Genomic DNA, 24,820 nt, shown 5'->3' with positions numbered 1-24,820 from the left:
GCAACTAGGCAAAGCTCCTATCTTTCTCTCTAGTGGGAACATTAATCACAAGGTGTGTTGACATTTGAATTGTTTCTTGAAGGCTAAACGCACAAGGAACTTTCAAGCAGGTGCTTTTAAATTGCAAGTTTTGGAAGTTATAGATAAACACAGCGCCCCCCTGAGTCACGCCCGGTGCGGTCGCACCGCCCAAAAGCCAGCCATGCATTTCTACAAAGACACCTACAGAATACCAGCTCCTTTTCTAGCAGTAGATACCTAGTCAGTTCCATCTGCAACAATGTGGCCGGTGCAAGAGGTGGGAGTGGGCTGAGGATCTGAGATAGCCAGAGGAGGGAGATCGGGCTGAGGCTTTGGAGGATAGTGCAGGATTGAGGATCGGTCTAAGGCTGTGAGGACGAGTTGGGAGTGAGGGGTTATGTGGTACAGAAGGTGAAAGGAGGTAAAGGCTGCAGAAGGGGAAGCATGCTCAACAGACTAAGGATGAAGTAATTTGAAGGATGTGTGCTGGTGAGGGAATCAAATGGGGACTTCAGGCATATGGTGCATTGTGGGTGGGGGAAGCAGCACTGGCTCCAGAGGTACTTTTTAATCCTTCACCTGGGCCCCCCTCTTTACCTACATAGGGGCCTGGTGTTTTCAGTGCTGCTGAAGCTGCGACATAGATCAGTGTTTGGGCCCTGTTGGCCTGCATGATGGCACTGCTCTGTGGAAGCAGGTACTACAGTGGAGAGCTGTCTCAGGCTGTGGGCATGGGCACAAGCTTCTTTATTACACTGGGGCTCAAGCCCCAACAATATTTTGGCTGAGAGCCTGGCACTCTTGAAAGCTCATTAAAGCCTGGGCTCTGCATGGGAACACAGGCACCAGCTCTGAGGTTTTCTGTTCATCCTCTCAATTCAGACGTTCAATTGCTTCTGGTACCGAGCATGACAAAAGGAGGGTTGGAGGCTGCAGGTGATGCTGTAACATTGGCCCTATAGCCTCTTGGCTGTCACTGTGGTAGGCAGTAATGTTTTTAGTAAGCTCCAATGTTTTAGAGGAGTTTGAATGTGTGACAGTTATCACTTGAAATTCTAACATCTGCACATGAAATGCAATACTCGTCATTTCAACTCTTCACAGATTCATTTTTGATTGTTTCCAAAATTATAGGCTAAAAATAATAAACTGAAACTTTATAAACTTTTTATATAGTTGCCCATTGTATTTTTGACACCTTCAGCCAGTCCCTGCTTTTCATTCACCGCAATGCTTGTTTCTGGGACACTTAGTTTTTTGTTTTTTTACATTATTAGTTAGGTTTGAAAATACCAACATGTGTGTAACAAGTGTTACTGAATAAAAAACATGTTTGCCAAAGGAGTCAAGCATTTGATAAGATCAATTGCATGCTGTGATAGTCATTTTACAAAAGTGGATACGTTAACTTCCAATAGTGCTCTTGCTTTATTCACATGTGAAACTAAATATAACCCCTGTACAGCTATTTTAAGGAAGTGCACTTTTTCATTCACATCATACTTTTCACCTTTGCTTTCTCCATTTGTTACAAGGCTTCCATCTTTCTCTTACTCCTTTTGTGTTTTTTTCTCTTTGGAACAAAGTCTAATGAGGAAGCCCAAAAATGAGTGCTGTACCTGCAACCACCGGCTCAAACTAGGCACTACTAATAAGCCTAATATATTTACAATCGTATGCCTCATTCATGACTATTTTGCAACATCCAGCAGGATAAACGTAATTTTACCTTCAGTCATTAATGGGACAGGAGCATTTTTCTGGACAAGAAAATTGTCCTGTCACAGAAGAGATCCGTGAATTGACAAAAAGGGTAACTTTGCAAAAACCTGTATAATGTGCTTTGCATTAAAATTTGTAGACACCGTTTTTATTTGCCAGTGCACTTAGCCTGATTTTTAAAGATCACTGGGAGTAGCCTAGGAACAGTGTCAAATCTACAAAAACCTGTTTGTAACAATTTCAGGTTTGTCAAGTATGTTCAAATTGCACATTTTATCATTTCTCTTTCACATATTGGCTATGAGGATAGCTCCGACCACACTTCTGAAAATGCATGTCCTGACCCATATGTTGGAAGTGTTAGCAGCCCCCTGTCCTCGAATTCTGTGTCTAGTTTCACCCCGGGTGACACCTTCATTCGCTCAACGCATTTTAACCGTCCACACAAGCTGTGCTTTTAAACCCCACACTTTTACTGTTACGAAAACTATCAACCCCAAATTACAACAACGCCCGAACTTGTGGACTGTCTCGGAATGACTTTTTTTTTACTTGGCAGCATTAACGGAAAGTTTAAATTGAGGAAGATAATCAGCAATACCTAACACCAGCAGGTTCAGCTGACAGGGTTCTGACGTTACTGGAGCTGTGCCAGGGCGCGTGGCCGTGTCTGGAGCGCGCGCAGCGGTCTCGCAGACTCTCCCCTTTAGTGCTGACGCTAAGTGGCCCCTCCTCCAGCGAGGCGGGGGCACCACCCCTACAGGATCAGGCGAGAGGCGCCGTGGAGGCGGGATCCAGGCTCTGCACCGCTTCCTCCTGCCAGCTGTCAGGTGCTCTAGGAGATTGCACTTGTGCAATCAATACCCCAGCGCGGCGCACCAGACCCTTGTGCAAGAACGGAGCGTAGCGCAGCCTCTGTGCAGCGGTGCAAAAGAGCGTGCATAGCAGTGTCGAGTCCCTGAGTAGTGTACATCTCCGTGCAAGGGCTGAGGGAGCTGCAGGAAAGACCCTGGTGCAGGAAGCGCGCATTGCTGGAGGGGCACCTTCCGCTGCAGGAAAAGGTTTTGCAGCTTAAGCGCGTTCCGCCGGCACAGTGCATTGCGCCAGGAAGAGCCCTTGCAAGAGGGAACAGCTTGGTATGCAAGGGGCAGCACTTGGGTTCAGCAGGAGTGCATGCAGTAACACTGCCTCGGTGCAGGAAGAGTGTGTGCAGCAGCCAAGTTACCGTGCAGTACCCAGTTGCATTAGATAACCGTGCTATATTTAATTGCACTGCGCGGATCAATTTTGTACAGAGAGATTCTTGCAACAGAAGCGTCGTTGGGTGCAGAAAGAAATTGTGCATCAAGAGCAGTTACCGTGCAATACTTCTGCGTACCGACCCGTGTGGAAAAAGTGTTCGTGCAGCAGTAGGAACACCCCAAGCACCAAGAGCAGCCGCTCGCCCCCTCCTGACCCCGGAGCTGCACAGTAGAGAAGCCTGTGTGAAAGGGACGTTCCTGAGCCCTCAGTGCCCGCCTACCAGTGCTTTCCCCAAGAGCGCTGAGCATGCAGGACGAGGCGGGGAGCAGAAATCCGGGGGTGCCGAGCCCTAAACCGCCTAGCCCGGCTCGGGCTCCACAGAAAGGTAAGACTGTTCTTCATGCAGTCCATAGCATGCACTGCTACTCTTGCACCCCCACCCCTATTTCCTACTTGGCTTGTTCATGCGCGTGCACCGCCTGGCTTCTGTTTTGTACCCTGTGCAACCTACATCATTATTTTAAAACATTCTGTTTCTACTCCCCTTGCACCGTCTAGTTCCTTATGTATTATTTGCACTCTGGAGTTTAAAGGTCCACGCCCGAGCAGCTCCTCCAAATCAGTTTTTTCTTTTGCATTTTGGGACTTATAGTCCCACAGTGCACAACAGACAGCTGGTCTGAATGACTTATCTAATCATATAACTGGGAAACGCGAGAGGTTAGCAAACTCTTCATGGCTTCTGGTCACTACGCTGTAGCTGCATACCAGACACCCTTGCACCTCCCACCCTCTGTGCCCACGCCCTCTCGCCCGCACCTCAGTCTCGGGACAGGCCCTCCCTCTCCAGTTCCCTCTTTCTCACGTGTCCCTCTCAAACTTCCCTGTTCCTTCCCCGCACATGCCCATCTGTAACGCAATTACGTGCACATTAAAGTAGTTACACACTATTGGGTCGTATTTTGGAACTTGTATTAATTAACTGTAATATGGCCACATGTCATGTTTGACTCTGTCAGCCAATCAATCCTTCGCAGCCAGCAGACCTTTGCATGCTGGGATGTTTCAGCCAATAGCTGGTGAAAATTGAAACTACAGCCAACAGCAGGCGGTGTCGTTGGGTAAGAAGCTAAGGCTGTCAAGCTTTGTAACTCATGGCATGGAGCCACTTGACAGCTGCGATGTTCTTGGCAATAAACAGGTTAAAATATACCGCCCTTGCACAAAGCGATGCAACAGTGTCATTAGAATCCCAAGTTGTAGCTAAATGAAGACTTTAAGTTGGAGGACAGTGGATCAATAAAGTGCTCTTAACCATTCATTAATTCGAGGCAGCTCTTAGAAAAAACTCTGTTACTTCATGTTGTTTCATGACTTCCTGATTATTCAACAATAGAGACCATCCGTATAGTTCTGGGAAAATGTGTGTGTGTTTTGTTTGTACAACCGCACATCTATAACATTATGGACAATATGCTGTGACAAGACGCTCATAAATTATGTAAAATACACCTTAAAACATGACGAAGCTGAATTGAATCACACGTTTTGCAATACTGGAATATACCTAACTGTTATGTTTACAACCCTGGGACGTACCAGGTTACAAGGGGTGTCTCACAGGAATGTTTGTGTGAACCGGAGTGAAGAATCACCCTGTGAGGTTAGGGACGCATGGTTTGGTCCTGACGCTACAGGAGTTAATAAAAAGTGCCGGTTGGCTTGGAGCTAAAAAGGCAAAGGCCGAGGGCAATGATGAGTGTGGTGTGATTATTGCTTGCGCCGTTTGCTTCTGGGGCCCAGCGCTCCCCGCTATAGTTAAACCACGTTTTCCCACAACATAACAAAATTGGCAACGAGGGAGTGAGCCGAACGCCACCCTACTTCGCGCGGTGATCGAGACCCTGAGCATCAGCTGTGTGAAACGAACGCCCGGGGTGAGCGAGCGCTCGAGCGCTCCAGGGGCTGGGCGGGCCCACTATCGGAGGTCTGCACGTAGCGGGCTGCAGTAGCTGGCCGCATTGTGAGTGCCGGAGCCGGGCGTGGGAGTGCCGGCGGCGCGGAGAAGGAGTGAGGCGGACACACCCCAGCCCTCCGATTGGTGTCTGGAGCCCAGCGCGGCAGCGCACTCATCGGTGAGCAGAGGGGAGTGGCCCGCGTGGCTGGGGACGTGGCACAGCGAGAGGCAGGTGCTGCTCTTTTGGTGTGTTGGAGCTCTGACTCCCGATGCAGAGGGAGCCTCCCGGTGGGGTGAGTGACAGCGGAGGCCCCGCCCCCAAATAAAATTTGTGAACAGCTGAGGCAGAGTGAAGTACAGCGGGGGAAGGTAGACAAGCCACATAAGAAAAAAAAAAGGAGATGGGCACAAGCCACGCCCGGATATCTGTTTTCGGCCCTGGTATACCAAATAACACTACAAACTCGGATTTGGGACATCAAACAGCAGTACAAGCTAACTCAGACTGAAAGACAAAGAACCACATATTAAATACAGCACCATGGCCACATTTCCAACATTAGAGCCTTATGTCATGGAAGGGCCCCCATCAGCTCAATCAGCAAAATGGAAATCATGGGTGGAACGTCTAGAAAACTATTTTGCAGCAATCGCGTTAGACCCGGACAGACAACGACCAATGCTTCTCTACATGTGTGGAGCGATGCTCCATAGGATCAGCAAAACAGTGTCGGAAGAAGGACCCCCATTCACATACTGAACTCTAAAAAAGGCAATTACAGCGTACTTTGAACCTCTGGCAAACCCATAGTATGAGCGATTTCTCCTCCGACAAGCTAGGCAACAACCAAATGAGTCTGTAGACACATATTATCCAAGGTTGAGGGAACTGGCTAGCACGTGTATATTACCGGATCCCGAGGACGAAATAAGGGCGCAATTTATTCAAGGATGTCACTCCACAAAGCTAAGAGAACACATCCTACAGAGTCCCGGTATGGCGATGGCTGACATGCTGACCATGGGCAGATCAAAGGAACTATCCAGAGTAAGGGCAGCACATATGGAATCGGCACTCACACAAACTGTCAAAACAGAACTGGTAAATGCCATCACCTCAGGGGCCACAACAAAAAGAAAAGACAAGACAAAATCGGTTAATACACATCGGTCCTGCTACATGTGCCGAGGGATATTCCCACATCAAGGTAGATGCCCGGCCCTAGGGAAACAATGCACAAATTGTCAAAAATTAAATCATTTTGCCGAGGTTTGTCGCTCTACCACAAGATCGAAGGGAGACAAACAGAAAATGAGTCACGGTGCAAAGGCAATCCAATCACCCGACGTAATTCCTGACATGGACGACGATGACGAGCCGGAAGGGACAGTTTACATAATCCGTGCCACAGAACCAGGCGTAAGACCAGGAAGAAAATCCCCAAGTGCAAAGTGAAGGTGGCAGGTCATCAAGGAACCGCACTTATTGACACTGGGGCCTCGATCAACATACTGGCACAATCGGCTTTCGACCAATTGCCACATTGCCCTTCCCTTCGGCACAGGGCAGTGCAAGTGTTTGCATTCGGGCCAACAGAACCCCTCCCACTGGGAGGAGTCTTCATCACAGACATCACTCATGACGACACAACCATACAAGCGAAAGTATATGTCACCAAGATAGGAACTGGGATGTTGCTCAGCTGCCGCACCGCCGAGGAACTAAAATTGGTGGTATTCGCATTCAGCGTACACATAGGGGAGCTGGAGAGTCTCCAAGAGGAGTATGCTGACCTGTTCCGAGGAATTGGATGCCGGAAAGACCGCCAAGTGAAATTGCACATTGACAGGTCCATAGAACCGGTGGCCCTCAAACACAGGTGCATAGCTTTTCACCTTCGACCACATGTAGAGGCGGAATTAAGGAAGCTAGAAGAGGCTGACATTATTGAAAAAGTGGAAGGGCCCACACCTTTTGTGTCGCCCATTGTAATCACGAGAAAACCAAAACAACCAGGAGAGGTACGCATATGCGTAGACATGCGCCTTCCAAATGTGGCCATCAGGAGAGAACGTCATCTTACCCCCACAGTGGATGACATAGTGGCGGAAGTCAGTGGCTCCAAGTAGTTCTCCAAAATGGACCTGCGGGCAGGGTATCATCAGCTAATGCTAGCCCCGGAGTCTCAAGCAATAACAACTTTCTCCACCCACGTAGGGCTGAGGAGATACAGACGCCTGAGCTTTGGGATTGCCAGCGCGGCGGAAGTATTTCAGGACACAATAAGTGGTGTTTTGGCTGGTCTAGAGGGTGTCATCAATGTGAGCGATGACATCCTGGTGCATGCTTCCACGATAGAAACTCACCTAAAGAGACTGCGAACTATCTTCCAACGATTGCACCTAAATGGATTAACTTTACACCGAGAGAAATGTGATTTTTTTGAGACAAGACATTGCATTCTTTGGGTATCATTTCTCAGAGAAGGGTGTTCGGCCTGATCCGGAGAAGGAGCGGACATAAAATCAACACCTGCCCCCACATCAGTCACTGGTGTTCTTAGTTTTTTTTTGTGCATGGTGACATATTGTGGGAGATTCACCCGAAACCTGACTTCCCTCACAGCTCCATTACGGGAACTTACGAAGACCCACACTCCTTGGGAATGGAATCTGACACAGGAGACGGCATTTCAAGCAACTAAACAAGCACTATCTGCAGAGACCACATTGGTATACTTTGATCCTGCCAAAGACACGGAGCTATCGGTAGACGCTAGCCCTGTTGGTCTCGGAGCCGTGCTGTCTCAAAAAGGAAAGGATGGTGAATGGGCACCAGTGGCGTATGCCAGCAGAGCATTGACTATAACGGAACAAGGATACTCCCACATCGAAAAAGAGGCACTCGCGGTAAACTGGGGATGCCGCCATTATCACTTGTACAGCTATGGTCATCCATTCGTAATATACAAGGACCACAAACCACTAATACCATTGTTCAACAAAACAGCGTCACAGCCTCCCCTGAGAATCGAAAAATTGATTCTCCAGTTGCAAGGATATCAGTTTTTGGTTATATACCGCCCAGGCACTCAGAATCCAGCTGACTACCTCTCACGACATGCCAGACCGGTCACAGCACTGGAAGAAGATGACGCGGAGAATATTGAGGAATATGTGAGGTTGGTAGTGGAGAGATCTTGGCCTCTGCCGATGTCATTGAAGGAGATACAAGAGTCTACCCAAAAGGATGAAGTCCTGCAGATGGCAATGTCATGCGTCAGTGATGGAAGATGGCACCGTTTGAAACAGAATCTGTCGCTGAGAACCGTGGAGGCAAACACTGCACTGCAGGCACTGTTCCGAGTTCGACATGAATTGGCTGTATACTCAGAAGACTGTCTTCTGCGAGGCAGCCGCCTCATCATCCCTGAAAGCCTGCGACAAAGAACGGTTGACTTGGCTCATGCCGCTCACCAGGGTATGGTGAAAACCAAGGCTAGGCTACGAAGCAAGGTGTGGTTTCCGGATTTGGATGCACAGGTGGAACAGACAATACAACAGTGTCACGTGTGCCAATTGGCACACATAACACTAACAAGGTACATAAATAGCATAGGGAATGTCTTAACCCTAATTTTTACTAGTGAAGTATTCTTTAACTAACACCCTCCTACGATTTTTGGGGTCACAGAAGGCATTTTGCTTAGGAGAAAAAGATTGATAGGTTTTATTTTTAAATTTGCAATAAAGAAGTATCTGCGCTGGCCCAACCCTGTGTTATTTTCTGACAGCCCTTCCATCAGGGAAGAAAAAACCTGCTCCAGCCCTTTGTACCAGATATATACCATATAGCATTCTTTGCATATGCATAGTCTTACTGTAATCGGAAACATTGCTAATGATACCTTAATGTTTATCATTTTCCTCTTCCTTAAATTTGTTTACCTGTTTATACAACAATTGTTTCACATTCCATTGTTTCATGCAGGGGAACTTCAGGGATCTCAAATGACCATCTGGTTGTCTCTGCTTTCCTCCTCTTGTATCTCACTGGAAGCGCTTGAAGACATGATGGACTTTCTTTAGTTGAAGTAGTTGGTTTCTTGTCCTCTCCATGCTGGTGTGTAGTTTATGCACAGGGCATATGCACAGCCACAATATGCTATTGAGTCACAAAAACATACAGGTTTGGACTTTTTATGCAGCTTCTCACAGTCCTTTACCCAGGCAGGATGGATACTTATCGAGCATGACATTCACCACAACACTTCAAAGAGAATCCCGCTCCAGCTTTGGTCTACAAACGGGACAGAGTAAGAGTTGAGGGCAGATAGCAAGAGATCAGATATTTAACATCAGCGTGTCACCTGATAACTGCATTAGTTTAAGGTAAGAGGGTGACCCTTTGGGTTGGGGGATATTTACCCCAGAGCTGAGGACAGCTGCTAAGGCTGTTAAATCATACACTGTCATTCTGCATTTCAGATGTTCAAATAAAAATAGCAGCATCATCCTGTATAAACCTCCCATATAAAAACACAATTCCTTTTAATGAAACCTGAGAAACAGTATGAGTTGTGCTACGCATAAGTGTCCCTACTAATGCTGTTTATCTGTCTTTGCTTGTTTAAAAATGAGTAAATCCGAGACAAGAACGATACAACTACATTCTATTGAATGCTTCTGAAAGCTAATGAGTTGTTTGTTACGTGAGCCCACGAGTTTCTGAATATTTGTAACATTGTGTGAGTAATACTTTACTTTTTCAATACCCTTAGTATGCCTTTATGACTATTCAATTCTTATTTGGGACATACAACTGATACCCTTTCGTTGGGGCAATTGATATTAGTGTCTTGCCACCCGTTGAATCTGGAGACTCACTTGTCCATGTATGTATGTTTATGAAAAGCTCAACATCCCAGTTTAATTTTCCGTTGTTACTGTATAAACTCCATTTGCTTAGTGTGTCTTTTTTTCAAGCTGGACCTCTAGATCTTTTCATTTATTAACCTCTGCTGTAGTATGAGCCTAACTGGATGAGCTCAGACTTTAATGCTCGGCTTAAACTTTTTTCTTTTGATCTTCCCATCAGTTGTTGATGCAGACCTGGCTTGTTTATGCATCCTGATACAGGGGCATGTTCAGATACTCACAACTGGACGTGTATGAGGCAGCAGTAATTGTGCATGCATAATGACAAGAAGTACTGTGTTTGAAAGTGGATGGTATCTTTGTTACACAACGTGCTTCAGACTTCCATATGTCACAGAAATCTAGAGCTGTTCTGTGATTGGCTGGTCTCCATAGGGGTGTATGAGTAGAACTTTCCTGGTAGAGTTAGCTCCGAGTTGGAGAAAAGAGCTTGTCAACAAAGGGATTGGAGGAGTGCCGGTGGGCACTGGCTGTAGGGGTAGGCTGGCAAGGCTTTTTCCCTGGAGTGTGACATGGGTGCCATGGACCTGACATCATCCCTGAAGAGAGTGACTTGTTTAGTTTAGAACCCACAGCCTGACAGGAAAATTGTATATGAGGAGAACCAATGCTTTGATAGATTGCTCCATGTTTCCAGAGTCAAGAAGCCTATCCTCGTGAGGTGCACTGAGGATGCAGAGGAGTGACCAGACCGCCATATCTGCAATGATGTTGGCAGGAAGTGCAGTGAGTCGCCAATAATAGTCTCCTATCCTGTATGCAAGTACTTGCACAGATAGGAGTTTAGGTTCTTTCGGTCTGTTCTTGCAGACATTTTCGGGTCACTGCCTTTGTCACAGGCATTGCAATTCATATCCAGAAATCACAACAGTAGCCCAATACTCGCGTTAAGACGAGCTTAGACATAGGAGCGATGAGCCTTGAGACCCCATGGGTGATAAGCTGTGCTATAGAAGTATTTGATTGATTCATTGATAGAGAGGGTTGGCCCCACAACTGCTTAACAGATTCCACACTACAGATTGAACCACTGTCCACCTATTTGGAGCTATACCACTACTCATGGAGTGATGATGTGTCCCTGCCATGGACTGACTGGAATGGGGCTATGATCTCACTACTGGGTACAACCCAGGATACAAGACAACGTTTTGGAGTGGGGTAACTGCACCAACAAGCCTTATGGAGGTTTACAGGATGCTAGTAGAGCTCCTAGGTCACACAGTACTGTTTGGGCACCGAGCACTTTATGCCACTAACAAAGGTGAAGAGACAGCCGTTTAGCATATATCTATTAGAGCCAACTCAAGACGAGACAGACAAGCACGGATCACGCACCGACCACCAAATTGGACACCAAAGCCCCCCATCCGAGAGGTCACAAGACCAAAGAAAATTCAATCAAAATAGCCATTGTGATGCAGGAGGAATTATAAAGTGTTTACTGAAAGTATAGGAGGGACAAGAGAAGACAGAGATAAAAACCAAAACAAATAGGACACACATTTGCTCTACTTACTCAACTGAGAAAAAACACAGTGACATAGTGAGCCATATCTCCGGCCACTCCCATCCTTCGGGAGTCATCACTTAGCAGATCACAGATTTAGCAGTTCTTTTGTTTTGATGTAATCCTGACAGAAATATGTTTGTCCCTCAAATCCAATCCACAGATTGGCAGCTTCCAACAGTGAAACCATAGCTCCAACCTTCTGAAAGGCCAGAATGAGATCATGAAGTTGTCAGTGACTTACCACAGTTTCATGTCAAAAATCACACTGCACAAATAATTATATCCCACATGCTTTAATAGGGGAATGTGGCTGAGCCGCCTGGTAGATCGTCTGCTGCAGAATTACATTTCCGAAGTAAATTAAGATGGCCAGACGGTAGCGGGCAGTTTCCCTTTCCTGGGTTGCTGAAGTGGAAACAGTGTGCTCTTTGAATCATTGACTCCATGTCCCAGTCACTAAGGGATGGAAAAGTTTCTCTGAAAAGATGGACAATATATCTTCTTGGGTCGCTCCCTTGCTACTCCCTGAGATACTCAAATCTCTGAGGTTTTTCCTCCGCAATCAATTTTCTAAGTCATGTTTCCGGTTGGTTGTTGCATTCCCTATCATGGTAGCCTGGTGTGCGTTCAAGTCCCCATGACATGTATGAGGCATATCCATATTTTTGGACATCTTTCTGAGGACCACTTGCGTCTTTAAGTGTGCTATCTTTAACGAAAGGGAATCCTTTTTGTATTCCTCTCTGTGGAGTTGCATTAGACCATAGATGGCGGCTGAAGCAGGGGCACTGGATTGGTTCGGTTTCTCTTACTCTTTTGCCACCACTACTGGCAAGTTAGACCCCCTTGACACTGTCGTCATGGACTTGAGAGTTGTGGGGAGACGGAATGAGGGAGCCTCCTTTGAAGGAGGGATAGAATTTGTGGGAGTAAGTTCCAACCCTCTGAGTCCCAAAGAATTTCTTCCTCTCCTAGGGTCAGTGCGGGGTCGATTTCCCTTCTGTCTGCTGAGTTGTTAATGACTTAGTCATGCCAGTCACTATTTTCCCAACACTTGCAGCTTTACCAGGATGCTCTCTTGGATCTAGATCTTGGTTTGGCGATATCAGCCTCCTGGAGTTCATTAATTCCACTTCTCCTGTCTCCATATCTTCTGTACTGTCAACATCTAACTCTGCCATCTCCAAATCTGATGTACTGCCAGAGTTGGATGAAGGAAAAAATGCTTTAGCTGACTCTTGCTGATTAAAATCAGGATTTTCAATGGCCAGAACAGCAGAATCTTCAGACCAGCCCTGCTGTGGCATTAGGGTCCCCTGGGTGTTGCGCAACTTTTGTCCAGTCACTATCGGTACATTGCCCGCCTGGTCAAGCCATCCTGGTTTGTGTGAATGCTAAGTTCCATTTTATCCGACAAGGAGCCACAAGCCACTGGAGAACTCATAGGCAAGTTAGAGGAAATGGAAATAGAGGATAGAGAGGCACCTCCAGAGCCCAATGGAGAAGCTATATTGTTGGTCGACCCCTGCAAATCATTGCTGATTATAGTATTAGGTTTTTGCTCTATCAATCTCATGTCCCCCTCACCGTTGGAACAGATACCATAAATGTAACAGTAAATATGTACTAGTTTGAAGTCTTCTGGGAAGTATCTGGCAGAGGAACAGCAACAGTGTCCAGGAGAGGGTAAGATAACTCAATGTCGTTTGTTACACTGCTCTCCCTGCCCTGCCCCTTGCTGCTTCCCTCTAATAGAAGTATTCTTCATAAGCGGCTCCTGCGATATCGGACAAGGGGCTCTAGTTTTCCCTGTCTTTAGTATCTTTTGCACATACCCAGTTTCTCACCACTCTCCTTCATCATTGTCTTAGATGAGGATGAAATAATTTTCCAGGGTGCCAGGTGCTTACCAGATAAGCAGCATAGACCAGAGTAGTGACATATAGCTTTCAGTCTTGCAGGGAATACTACAGACCAATATACTCAACAGCGCTGATGGACCAGCTCGACTTAAGCAGTCACCACAGCTGCAATTCCAAGACCCTTTTGTAGTTGAAAATGGTAGTATTCACCCAGCCAAACCAAAAGGAGCAGGATCCAAAGCCGACTCAACTCTGTGGACCAGATGGACCACCAACCTGAAGCACACCAAAGTGGGACAAAACTTTTCATAGTTCACGCTGTGAAAAATGCCAAGATTTCCAAAGGCTGTGTGCGTCTGCATTGGGCCGCTCCCCTCAGCTGCACTGCCCATATCTGATCATGGTAGGGGAAAAATACACTGCTGTTGCCCTTGCCTTACCTCAACATGCTTGCATTATTTTTCGCTTCATTTTGGCCCTGTATGGCTGAAAAATACATCAGACCTGCCTTGTGCCTCTGGCCCCTTCCCATTACTGCCACCATCACCAGAGACCCAGGTTCATCTTGGCTAGCTCGGGAAGGCTTCATTGTCCTCTCACATCTAGCCATGTGCAGCCATCGTCCCTTCATGAAATTTCGCCCCACAGTGCAGCGTCCTGGCCCACCCAGATGCAGGGTCCAGAAGCAAGATGTGGTTGATCAGCATGAACTGGACTTCTGTTAGTGTCACCAAAAGGCAACATGTTAGTGCTATATAAAACATCAACAAGCATTGGTAATGCCACTGATCAGGCTTATAAATGAAGGTGCCTTTTCAGTCTTTGATGTATTTAAGCACTAAATAAGACATTAAATATGCAATCTGTCACACATCCTTGCAGTCATGCATCCATTCACTCATCCTCTGACTCCTTCTTACATTCACCCACATCTACAATGAAGCACACCCACAAATCAAAAACATATACAAGATGCGTTAAAAGACGAAAAGTAGAAAAAAGAATATATGCTGCCTCCTAACAATTGTGGACAAATGCTTACAGTAACAAATTAAGTTAAACATAGCAGTGAGTAGTCGCCTTGTAATAGTATTGTACGTAGTGTGTCATTGTTTTAAAGTTCCAGCATGACTGTTACATTTATGACCACCATCTTAGAATTATAAAACACCAACAGTACGACAATTCAATTTTTTGATGGTCGCTTGGTGTAAGAGGCAGTGGCTGCACGGATCTGGCGCAGGGCTGATGAAATAGGTGGCTAGCAAATGGTTAGAATTGTCTAGGGTGCTGTATTATGCTTTAAAATGAAAATAAAAAGAGAAGGAAATAAATGTAAGTGGGACACTATAAGAGCAAATAGAAAACAAAAGGATGTCACACCCATACTGGAAAGAACCACACTTGTTTTCAGGCAGATGTGCATATGTGTCAGACAAATTCTTGCCTATAAATGTAATCCGTAAGATATAACAAAATACATGTATTCAGGCATTAACATAGTGCAATAACAACCCACCCTTAAACGTCGATTGCCTTTAACACGTGTGTTTCAGAATAAATAAAATGGGTCTTCTGCCTTTTTGGTAACTTTCCAAAATAAGTGTCTCCATTAACAATTCAGGCCTTTATTGTCAGCTTGTCACCTTAAACAACTTAGCCCTACTGTATTGAGCGTACACTTTCCCACAAGTCAACCATTGTGTATATCATAGTAAAATTACAAATATGTACAAAATCAGATTTGTCAAAACAATATAAAATCCCCTTTAAGAGATCCCTTTATGAAGCCCTAGTAAGAATTATCATAGTGCACATTTTCTATCGCCACAGTCTTTTTGTTTGGATCAAAAACACAGAAACATTTGTCTGCTACTGTAGCCTGTTGTATTCCATGTATCAAAATACATTCTTGCAGACTTTAACACATGTAATAACAGTACACCCTTAAAAATAAATGCTTAACACATGGTTTTCAGAATAAGGATGATAGGCCTAGGGGCTTTGTCATAACGTTTTATCTTAAACAGATCAAATCTGAAATCTGGCCTAACTTTTCCCAATTAATCAATGATGTCTGTAGATTTTACTGTTGGCTTGACAACAAAGGTCTACTGAAATGTGCATAATCTGGCAACCATCATGCATATTGTTATAAAATTAACAATATGTACAAAGTTAGAGTTGCCAAAGCAATCTAAAACTCTTCTAAAAGGACTAACAAGGATTCTTGTCGTGGAAGTGTACCCCCACGGCTTGTTAGAGGTGGTATCAACAGTAAACCGTTACCTAATATAGTAACCTGTGATGTTTCATGTAAAAAAATATCTGCATACAGTTGGTAACACAATTTGATAACCATCCACTATTAAAAGGCATGCTTGCTTTAACAATAAATAAGCCAGGCCTGGGGCATTTGTTATAACCTTTCATAATAAACAAGTCAGGCCTATGACAATGGATATGCCTTTCTCAGTAAACCGATCAGGCCAGTAGCCTTTATCATTGGCTTGTCATCATAATCAATTTGGGCCTATAATTTTGAGCCTAAGCTGGCCCACACAATAATCTTCAGGCATACAGCCATGACATTACAAAATTAGGAAAAAATTACATTTGGCAAAGCACATTTCTGGCTCTCCTAAAAGGGCTAAGATGGCATATCAAAGTGCACAAAAAATTATACTTGTGAAAACTGCATTGAAAGTACACAGCCATGTTTGCATGCGTTTCCCTTTCACATGTGGTGACACAAGTAGTTTGTTACTGCCATGGTGAAACACTTTTTTGACATTTTCTGAATTCAGTTTGAGCACAGGCTCAGACGTCTGCTTTGTTTTTCGGTAGTATCTCTAGACTGAAGTGTGTCTTGGCATTGCTTCACGTCTAAGAGCTTCCTGGAGGTCTTCAGATTTGATTGTCTCCTGCAGCAAGTTACTGGCGACTGGAAGCACAGGCTGGTTTTGGGACAGGGCCAGTGCATTCTGAGTGTCATTAGTTGTGGACAAAAATGCTTGGCCTCCGTTGCAGTTGCTCTCTTGTTATCAGCTGGCACAACTATAGAGCGCACCTGGGGCCTGGCAATCTTAATCCATTTTTAGATCGAACCTAACAGACAGCACAATCTGCCTGTTTGCAAAAGATCTTTTGTCAGCTTACCAAGATCTTAGAATGTGCTTAAAAAATTTCCATTGCTTACTATTGGTTGGCTTTATATCAAATCACACTCTCTTGGTTCTTATTCGATTGCTTGTCTTGTCTGTCTTGTGTTTGGCCCTCCCCTGAAGCATAGCCTCTTTGCTTGTGTCCTTTCAGTGCTCACTTTAAGGGAACTAATTTTTAGGTGGAGCACGGAAACGCTTTGACCTGTTGTAAGTATTGTGGGCTTTTAACCACACCCATCACTTTCAGTTGTTCCTGGGCTTGCCTTTTAAAAATCCCTTGATGTCCTTGGTAATTGCTTTATGTTTGTCCCGCCTTGGGGCGGTTTTGTTACCGCCTTGCAGACTGACCCTGTTGCATGGATAATTGCACAATTACCAATATACTTCAGCGTGGGTAAACTGTTATTTTCTTTTGCCTCTCCCCTTCATGCTTCATGGCAGCCATGGTCCTCACAGCGCCAACAGAGCAAACTCCATCTCCAGTATTGGAGCTCTGGTCACATTGTTCATACTATTACCTTATCAGAGTCATTTCTTTTGGCTTTCCCCTTCACGCTCCATAGCTTTCCCCAAACCACGTATAATTGAAAAATGCTTTACAAAAAACACAGAAATTAACAGCAGGGGTCTCCTGACACAGCAGGAGAGCCAATATTACAATATTCACTGCACTCGGGAAAATTCGTCCCATAATGCTTTGCTCATAACTCAGCTTGTGGTGGTCCTAGGACAGTGGGATAGCCACCAAAATGTTAAGCATGATGCATTATGTCTGTTTAGGTCATCTATGGGTATCTGCAGTAGGTTAACAGGGACCCCAAAATACTAACTCTTCCCACCATTCAGTCCCTTTTTAAGCTCTCTTATGGCTGGCATTTTTGTTTTTTATCTTGGAGTAGTTTGTATTCTAAGGGTAGTAGTATTGCAGTAGGCATGCTAGCCCTGAAAATGTGTAGTGCACTATATGATTACACTGCATTACTTTCAATTGTTTTGTTTTCTTGTGGTTATGCCTTCTAGGGGCTAATTATAGGGTAACATGACCATATTTCTTACAACTGCTGTTTTCATTGTAGTGTCCTTTAGGGGCTGTTCTGAGCATTACAGTCTAATGCTAAACATGTATTTCTGATAAATGTTTTTATTTGGTTTATATGTTAATTGTATATGTATTATTAATCTCTCCTTATTGCAATTATGACCACAATTCAGGCCAACTTAACATCCTTATTACACTACAACAGTTTGAACACTCTTGATATATTTGGGTGACCCTTCTAGTTTATTTCTCTTGTTACTCCTCAGTGGCGGTCTTGTTTTGGGAATTTTGTGGCAAGAAAAGACCATATTATGAGGCAGGTTGACCAATTTATGTGGCAGAGGAGTCCAGGTATTTACAATTTACAACACCAATAGCTCTAACTCAGGCAAAAATTCAAGACCCGTTGCATTGTAAATGCTTGTTTTGTTTTGGATTTGTACCAGGCACGAATCCTCTCTTCGGGTGTAATGGTCTTGTGCTTATATTTTTATTTTTATTGATTGATGTTTGCTAGTTTGTTAACATAGACAATTAGGCTACATTTTTTGTTTTGCCACTTGTTTTAAAAGCTGGCTGTTCTTTTATTTGGGGAAAGCATGACGGGATCACACTCCCCCTTTATTTAATTAAATGTGGCTGGGCTTGCTTTAATTTCTAGATTGTTTAAATCCAAAGTGAGAAATACATTCTCGTCCTGGGGTCTTATTCTAGTATTAGGGACATCACAGGGCCTTCCTTTTGAGCCCTGTTTGAGATGTCTCTGATATCTTTGTCTTTGAAGGTAGTCTTTTTGGTAACCACGCCCACCTCATGCCCATCACTTTCATTCGTTTCTGGGCTTGCCTTTCAAAAATCACTTGATATCACTGGTAAATGCTTTACGTTTGTCCTGCCTTGAGCTGTTTTTGTCCGCCTCACCGACTGCCCCGTTACATGGGACCACCGTCAAAACGCTCTTTCTGTCTACATCATCTCCAGGGCCCTCACATTAGGTTAGTGAAGACCCCAAAATAATAACCCTTACTGCTGTTGATTGCCTTTTAAGCTTTCTCATGGCTAGAACCTTTGTTTTACAACTTGGAGAAGTTTTGTTTTAAAGGCCTTGTTTGTAATATCATTGCAGTAGGCCTGCTAGCCCTAAAAACGCCTTCGAGGGGATAAATATATGGTTACACTACATTACTTTCCCCCCTGTTTTTTTTATGGGAGTTATGTCCTCTAGGAGCTAACAAAATGGTTACATAACCATTTTTCTTACAAATGATATTTTTGTTATGGTGCCTTCTAGGGGCTAATTTGAGTATTACAGTTCAATGCCAAACGTTTATTTCTGATAAAGGTTTATATGATAATTGTATATATTTTAATAATCTCTACTTATTACAATTATGCCCATGATTCAGACCAATTTAATATCCTTATTACACTATGACTTTTTGTACACACGATCTGTTTGGGTGACTCTTCTTGTTTATTTCTCCTCTGTGGCTGTCTTGTGTCTGTTTTGGGGGGATTGTGTTAGCCAGCCAGCTGATGGTGGGGTGGTAAAAATGGTATTCTATTGGAATTAGCATGGCAGATCTGAATTAGGATGTTAAATGGCAACATTTTCATTTTTTTTGCTGCAGATAGAGGAAGAAGGTAAATGGAAGTGCTTTAGTTATTTGCAAGGCCACTCAAATTATATGGCAGGAAAAAATTAAATTATGAGGCACGGTTGACCAATTTATGTGGCTAGAAAAGTCCAGCTATGAATTTACAATGCCAGTATCTCTAACTCAACCAAACTTGAAACCTATTGTTTTGCAAACGCTTGGTTCTTTTTGCTTAAGCACTCCACAAGACTTCATGTTTTTCCAGCTGTCTTCCTTGTGAGCTTCTCTTCCAACTCCAGCCACGCTTGCTCACTCTTGCCTATCTGCTTTTCTTGGAGCCCGTGCTGCTCTTTCTGTTTTTTTTTTGCTTAAGCACCACACAAGTGAATGTGTCTTCCAGCTGTCTCCCTTGTGCTTCTCTCCTCAATCCTGCTCCATATTGCTTGTAGTCTATGTGCTTCTCTCCCCTCAACGCTGCTCTCTCTTGTCCTTGTGCTTCTCTTCCCCCACACTCTTGTATTGCTCTTTCTTGGATGTGTGCTTCTGTAGTGTTCCACCCTGTTGTGCGTCTTCTGCCCTCTCTCCATGTGCTGCTTGTCCTCTTTCTTTGTGCATATAGAGACAAATGTTATATTGGGTATATGTTGAAGAAGACTGCAACTTCACATAAAGTTGGAAACATTTGGGAACAGGGTTGATAGTGTACCACATATCAATGCTTGTAGATCTTAAAGTGACATGGATTTTTTGTGTACTGGGAAGGGCTTGTGAAATCAGCAAATCAGAAAATTGCTCACCAGTCAACGTAATTTAAAAAAGATGCTCGCCCCACAATTACCCACCCAACCTTTTTTCTTGAAATCGGAGTAAAATGTAGCTGGATACTGTTTTTATCATTGATCAAAAAATTGCATGATTAATTTTCATTGTGTAGTACAATAATCCTTGAGTAAATTAAGTCGGATCTATTGTGATCATTGGCAAGTGACTGACTTTGCACCAATTCCATCGCCCTTTCAGATGCAAGACTGACCTATGAAAGTTTCTGCCTCAGCCGGTCATTTAGAGGTGATCCTGACATGTAACTGACTATTGACTCAGTGCTGTTTCAGTGACTCAATCAGAACAAGCCCGACCAGCTTTTAAGAGGCATGTGTGTCAGACGACTGACTCATAGCCACCACTGCTGGCCTTTTGTTATGGTAATCTTCACATGTACCAACCTTTTTCTTGGTTTTGCCAGCTTTTAAGGGGAATACTCGCATTTAATTTACTCTCCTTTGCTTCACCTCTGTCTGTATGAGGTGACTGTGATATATGAGTGCAGTGATCTCAAGGGTCCTTGTGAGACATCTTTTTTTTATATATAATCACCACCATGCTTCATTCTTAGACTTGTAATTTTACATTTTATGTCGCAGCCATCCAGATATTGTAACTGTCTGGTTTTCTAAAGACATCTTGGGGACCTTCTGAAAGTTAACCTAGGAATGCATTTCGCCCATTAATAACCATTGGCTTTGTGGTTTGTAACACACATTTTCTGGCTTTCTATTCGCTACCTTTATTTGCATTAGGCTCTCCAGTTTCAGTTCATCCGTCTGAACCTTGTATACTGTATCCTTCTGAGTGATCCCTTTCTGTAAACAGGACAGTAAATCTTGTTCTTACCTCGTCACATTTGCTGCATTCAAAGACTGAGGTCAAACGTCAGGCGCTGTCTTCCAAAGGTGCTTTTTTACTTTTCTTTCTCTGACTTCAGAGTGAAAGGATTTATGCGACAATCTTGCTGGATACTGGGGAGCAGGAAAGATAGTTTATTTCTAGCACAGAACAACATTTAAATGAACTGTGTTAGTATTTCAGACTATATTATAATTAGGAACACAAACGAAGGACATTTTATGTTATTTCTGAAGTGTGCTGGAAACAAATAATATGAGCAAAACAAATCATTACACTAGGTGATAGAATTTCCTCACATTTTTTATCTGTGCACTGTTTAGTTTTATTAGTAAAACTGTATGTCTGCAAATGTAATGGTCATAGTTTTATTAGTAAAATTGTATGTCTGCAAATGTAATGGTCATATCAATTGAAAATGTGTTGTCTTTAATGGCAGTGCATTACCATACCATGAATACTCCATTCCACTCAATCTACTCTGCACCACTCCCCGTCACTGCACTCTACTCTGCACCACTCCACTCCACTGCACTCTGCACCACTCCACTGTATGCTGCTGCACTGTATGCCACTTCACGTTACGCCTCTCTGCTCTACTCTGTGCCAGTGCGCTCCTTGTCACTCTACTCCACACCACTGCACTCTTGGCCACTGCACTCTACTCCACTCTTTTCTAGGCCACACCAATCTCCTCTGCACAACTCCACTTTGCACCATTGTACTCTGTTCCTCTCTGCAACACTAGACTTTGTGCCAGTACACTCTACTCCAATCCACTTTTCTCTGTAAAATTCAACTCTCTGCCCCTGCACTGTATGCAAGTCCACTGTACGCCATTCTAATCTACTCTGCACCACGGCAATGTATGCCACTGCACTCTACACCACTTTACGCCATTACACTTTATGCCACTCTAAACAACTGCAATCTACCACTCCATTCTACGCCACTTCATTCTACTCTGAAACAATCTACTTTACACCACTGCACTCTATGCCACTCTGCTCTATGCCACTGCACTCTATACTCACTCTACTCGTAACTGCTGCACTTTACGCTGGTGCACTCTAGGCAACTGCATTGCACATCACCTTACTCTACAGCACTGCTCTGTACGTCACTACACTACTCCACTCTGACACTACTCTGCAATACTGCACTCTACTCTGCACTAATCCACTCTATAGTATTCCAGTCTACGCTACTGCACTCTATGCCACTCAGCTCTGGTCTGCGCCACTGCCCTCTGTGTCACTCAACTCCACACTACTCCACTTTACACCATTGTACTCTGCACCAGTCTGCGCCACAGCACTCTACTGTGCACCACTCTAATCTATGCCACTGGATTCTATTCTACGATGCTGCATTGTATGCCTCTGAATTCAATGCCAATGCACTCAACGCTGCTGCACTCTGCATCACAATACTCTGCAACACTCTACTCCAATGCACTATACAAAGTTACAATCTACTCTATGCCACTCCAGTGTATGCCACTCTACTCGCCTCCACAGAATGCCACTCCAAAAAATAGCACTGTTTGCCACTTCACTCTATAGCACTTTACTCCACTCTTCGTCGTTCCACACTACGACACTCCACGCGACTCTCCTTTATGCCACTAACTTTTAGCCATGCTGAACAGCAGCCACACTGGTGAGCAACGTAGCTAAAAAACATTGGCAAAACCAATAGCTCTTGCATAGGCAATACCTTAGGGCCTTGTCAATGCTTGTTTCTATTACAATTGGAGATTCCAAGTCTCAGTAGTGAAATATGCTAAAAAGCTGGGCAGTGGGTATTTTGTTGACAAGGATCCACTTTGCACATGTGACTTAGGGCCAGATGTAGCAAAGGGTTTTACCCATTCTGTGTCTATGGGAAAATGTGTTCATACATATGGCCCTTACTCTTTTCAGGGCAGGTTAGCGAGAGGCAGTTATGCATGCAACACGCACTTGCCACAGTCACTTACAGCTAGCTCTCAAAGGCTTCTGGTCTTTAGAATATCGTGTAATTCAAAGGGACCCTGTCACATGAAAAGTCGTTTACTCGCCCCATGAGTCAGTAAATGTCAAGCATGTCCACTTGCAATTAATTGACTCCCATTTGCGAGAGGTGAGAACATTTGTAGAAGCCTTTCCATTATGAATTATGGGCACTGCAGCTTTTTATAATACAGTTCGGTGATAGGAAAATCTCTTTAACTTGCTGAACATGTTTGTGAAAAGGCTAGGCGAAATTGACATATATATTTTTAGGGTTTCATTAAATCTCATTAAAAAAGGGAGGGACATTTGAATTTATTCTGGTAGACCCAGTTTAAAGCTATTTCATACTCCGCTAATAGAATAATTCGGGCCACCTAAAAAACGTGAACTCGTAGGATTCCCCTAGGTTTTTTTAATAGATTTCGCAGTTGGCAGTGGTGAATTCTTATAGAAAACAAAAAAGTCAGAGTGGTGTTGGCGGCCACCCTTATGGCTTATTGTTAGTACTTTTTTGTTCAGAGCTGGGCATCCAGAATCGCTCTCAACATCCCACACCACGTTCACATCATACCACAACTGAAGGAGCTCCACTGGCCTATACGCAAGCGAGCACATATAAAACTCCGCACCTACACTTTCAAGGCACTACATATCACTGGACCAGCATACGCAACAATTGTATCTGCTTTCACAAACCTTGCAAACACCTCCACTTGTCCCGACTCCTCCTTGCATACATCCCACACATATGGAACACAAGATCCAGTGGGAGAACCTTCTCTTACATCACTCCTAAAGTGTGGAATGTCCTGCAGCTACACTTGGGAGCCTCCTCCTCATTTCTTGAATTCCTCAAGAAGCTGAAGACCTGGCTTTTAGAGTAGTCCCACTAGACCCTAGGTTTGACTATACTCACACCTGCTCGGCCCAGGATGCTATGCCTGCTAATAGTTCACTCTACAAAGCAAATTACATAACATTGGCTAAAAGCAAAACATTTTTGGGTCTAAGTAGCACTCATCGCCATAGTAGTTTCCAGCGCTGAAGAGAACTACTTTGTGTGTTGATGGGCTTCTTGTGAAATAATTGAATGCTATTACGCACAGTGAATGCTATTACGCACAGTGAAATTAACCAGTGCTGAAGTGGGCTGACCCATTTTCCTATGTTGTGTGTCCTAGTGAATGAAAGAAAATTGTCAACAGCACATTAACTGATCAATGGATGAACCGGCCTGGCTAAAAGAAGCCCCTGTAAGAAAGAATATTATACATATAATTTTAGCAAAATCAAATGGCCTTGGCTAATTCCACATTTAATCAATGTGAATACTGAGCCAAAACAGAGTAGTGTGTTAAAGGAATTTCCATTTGTCTTTTAAAAAGCCCACAGAAAAAAATGTTTCTTCCTTACTCATTGGAAGAATTGGATGCACTACTTCCTAAGACAGATCGTCAGTATTTCCCACTGTACATTTTAGATGATTGAGGAAATGGTCCATGTGCCAACAATTTCTTCACTTAAATTTTATGCCAGGGCAGGTAATCACTTTAATGGCTAGTGAGATTCTCACAGTAGTTGTATACTCATAGCCCTGGTCAACTAAGTTAGCCTTTTCTTGTTTCCTCTCTTATCAGATGGGTTGAATTATTTCTTATCCTTATCCCGCCCAAATGAAGGTCCAGACTCTTGCTTATGCTTTATTATTCAAAATGAGTAATCATTCATCACTGTTGCATGCAACGAGATACCTTAATTTGGGAGAAACTCTCAGCTGTAAAGTTTATTGTCCCTTCACAGAATTATTCTCATCATGAATTTCTGTTGCCGCATTTTGTGAGCGAATGGGAGTGCAAAGGCCAAACAAACGTGATGCTGTTAGACCATTGAAATAAGCCTTGTAAATTACGCGTTATTAATATTTATGTTTTTATTCTTTTGCTGTGATGTACCCTTGTGGAATTGAATGCGTTTGCAGCACTGTAGATTACAGAATAACATTTTACAGTCTCTGCAGCATTACTTAATAATCTGTAGGCGTTCGACCCTCCTAGATTTGGATACCAGTGTATTCCTCCAGTGCT

General features: G+C 43.9%; 1 protein-coding gene across 2 annotated transcripts in view; it reads left to right on the top strand.

The window, feature by feature from the left end:
* Nucleotides 1–2,498: 2,498 nt before the first annotated feature.
* Nucleotides 2,499–24,820, top strand: part of MAP2K3 (mitogen-activated protein kinase kinase 3) — a 285,373-nt gene continuing 263,051 nt past the window's right edge. The window contains exon 1 of one of the 2 annotated variants that reach the window (XM_069210033.1): nt 2,499–3,370. In XM_069210033.1, coding sequence (XP_069066134.1) covers nt 3,292–3,370 — 79 coding nt within the window. In that variant the 5' untranslated portion in view covers nt 2,499–3,291. The remainder of the gene's footprint in view (nt 3,371–24,820) is intronic. The other variant, XM_069210035.1, reaches the window with a different exon arrangement.

Source organism: Pleurodeles waltl, chromosome 10, assembly GCF_031143425.1.
Source record: "Pleurodeles waltl isolate 20211129_DDA chromosome 10, aPleWal1.hap1.20221129, whole genome shotgun sequence".
Classification (NCBI taxonomy): Eukaryota; Metazoa; Chordata; class Amphibia; order Caudata; family Salamandridae; genus Pleurodeles; species Pleurodeles waltl.
This window is presented reverse-complemented; position numbering and strand designations above follow the sequence as displayed.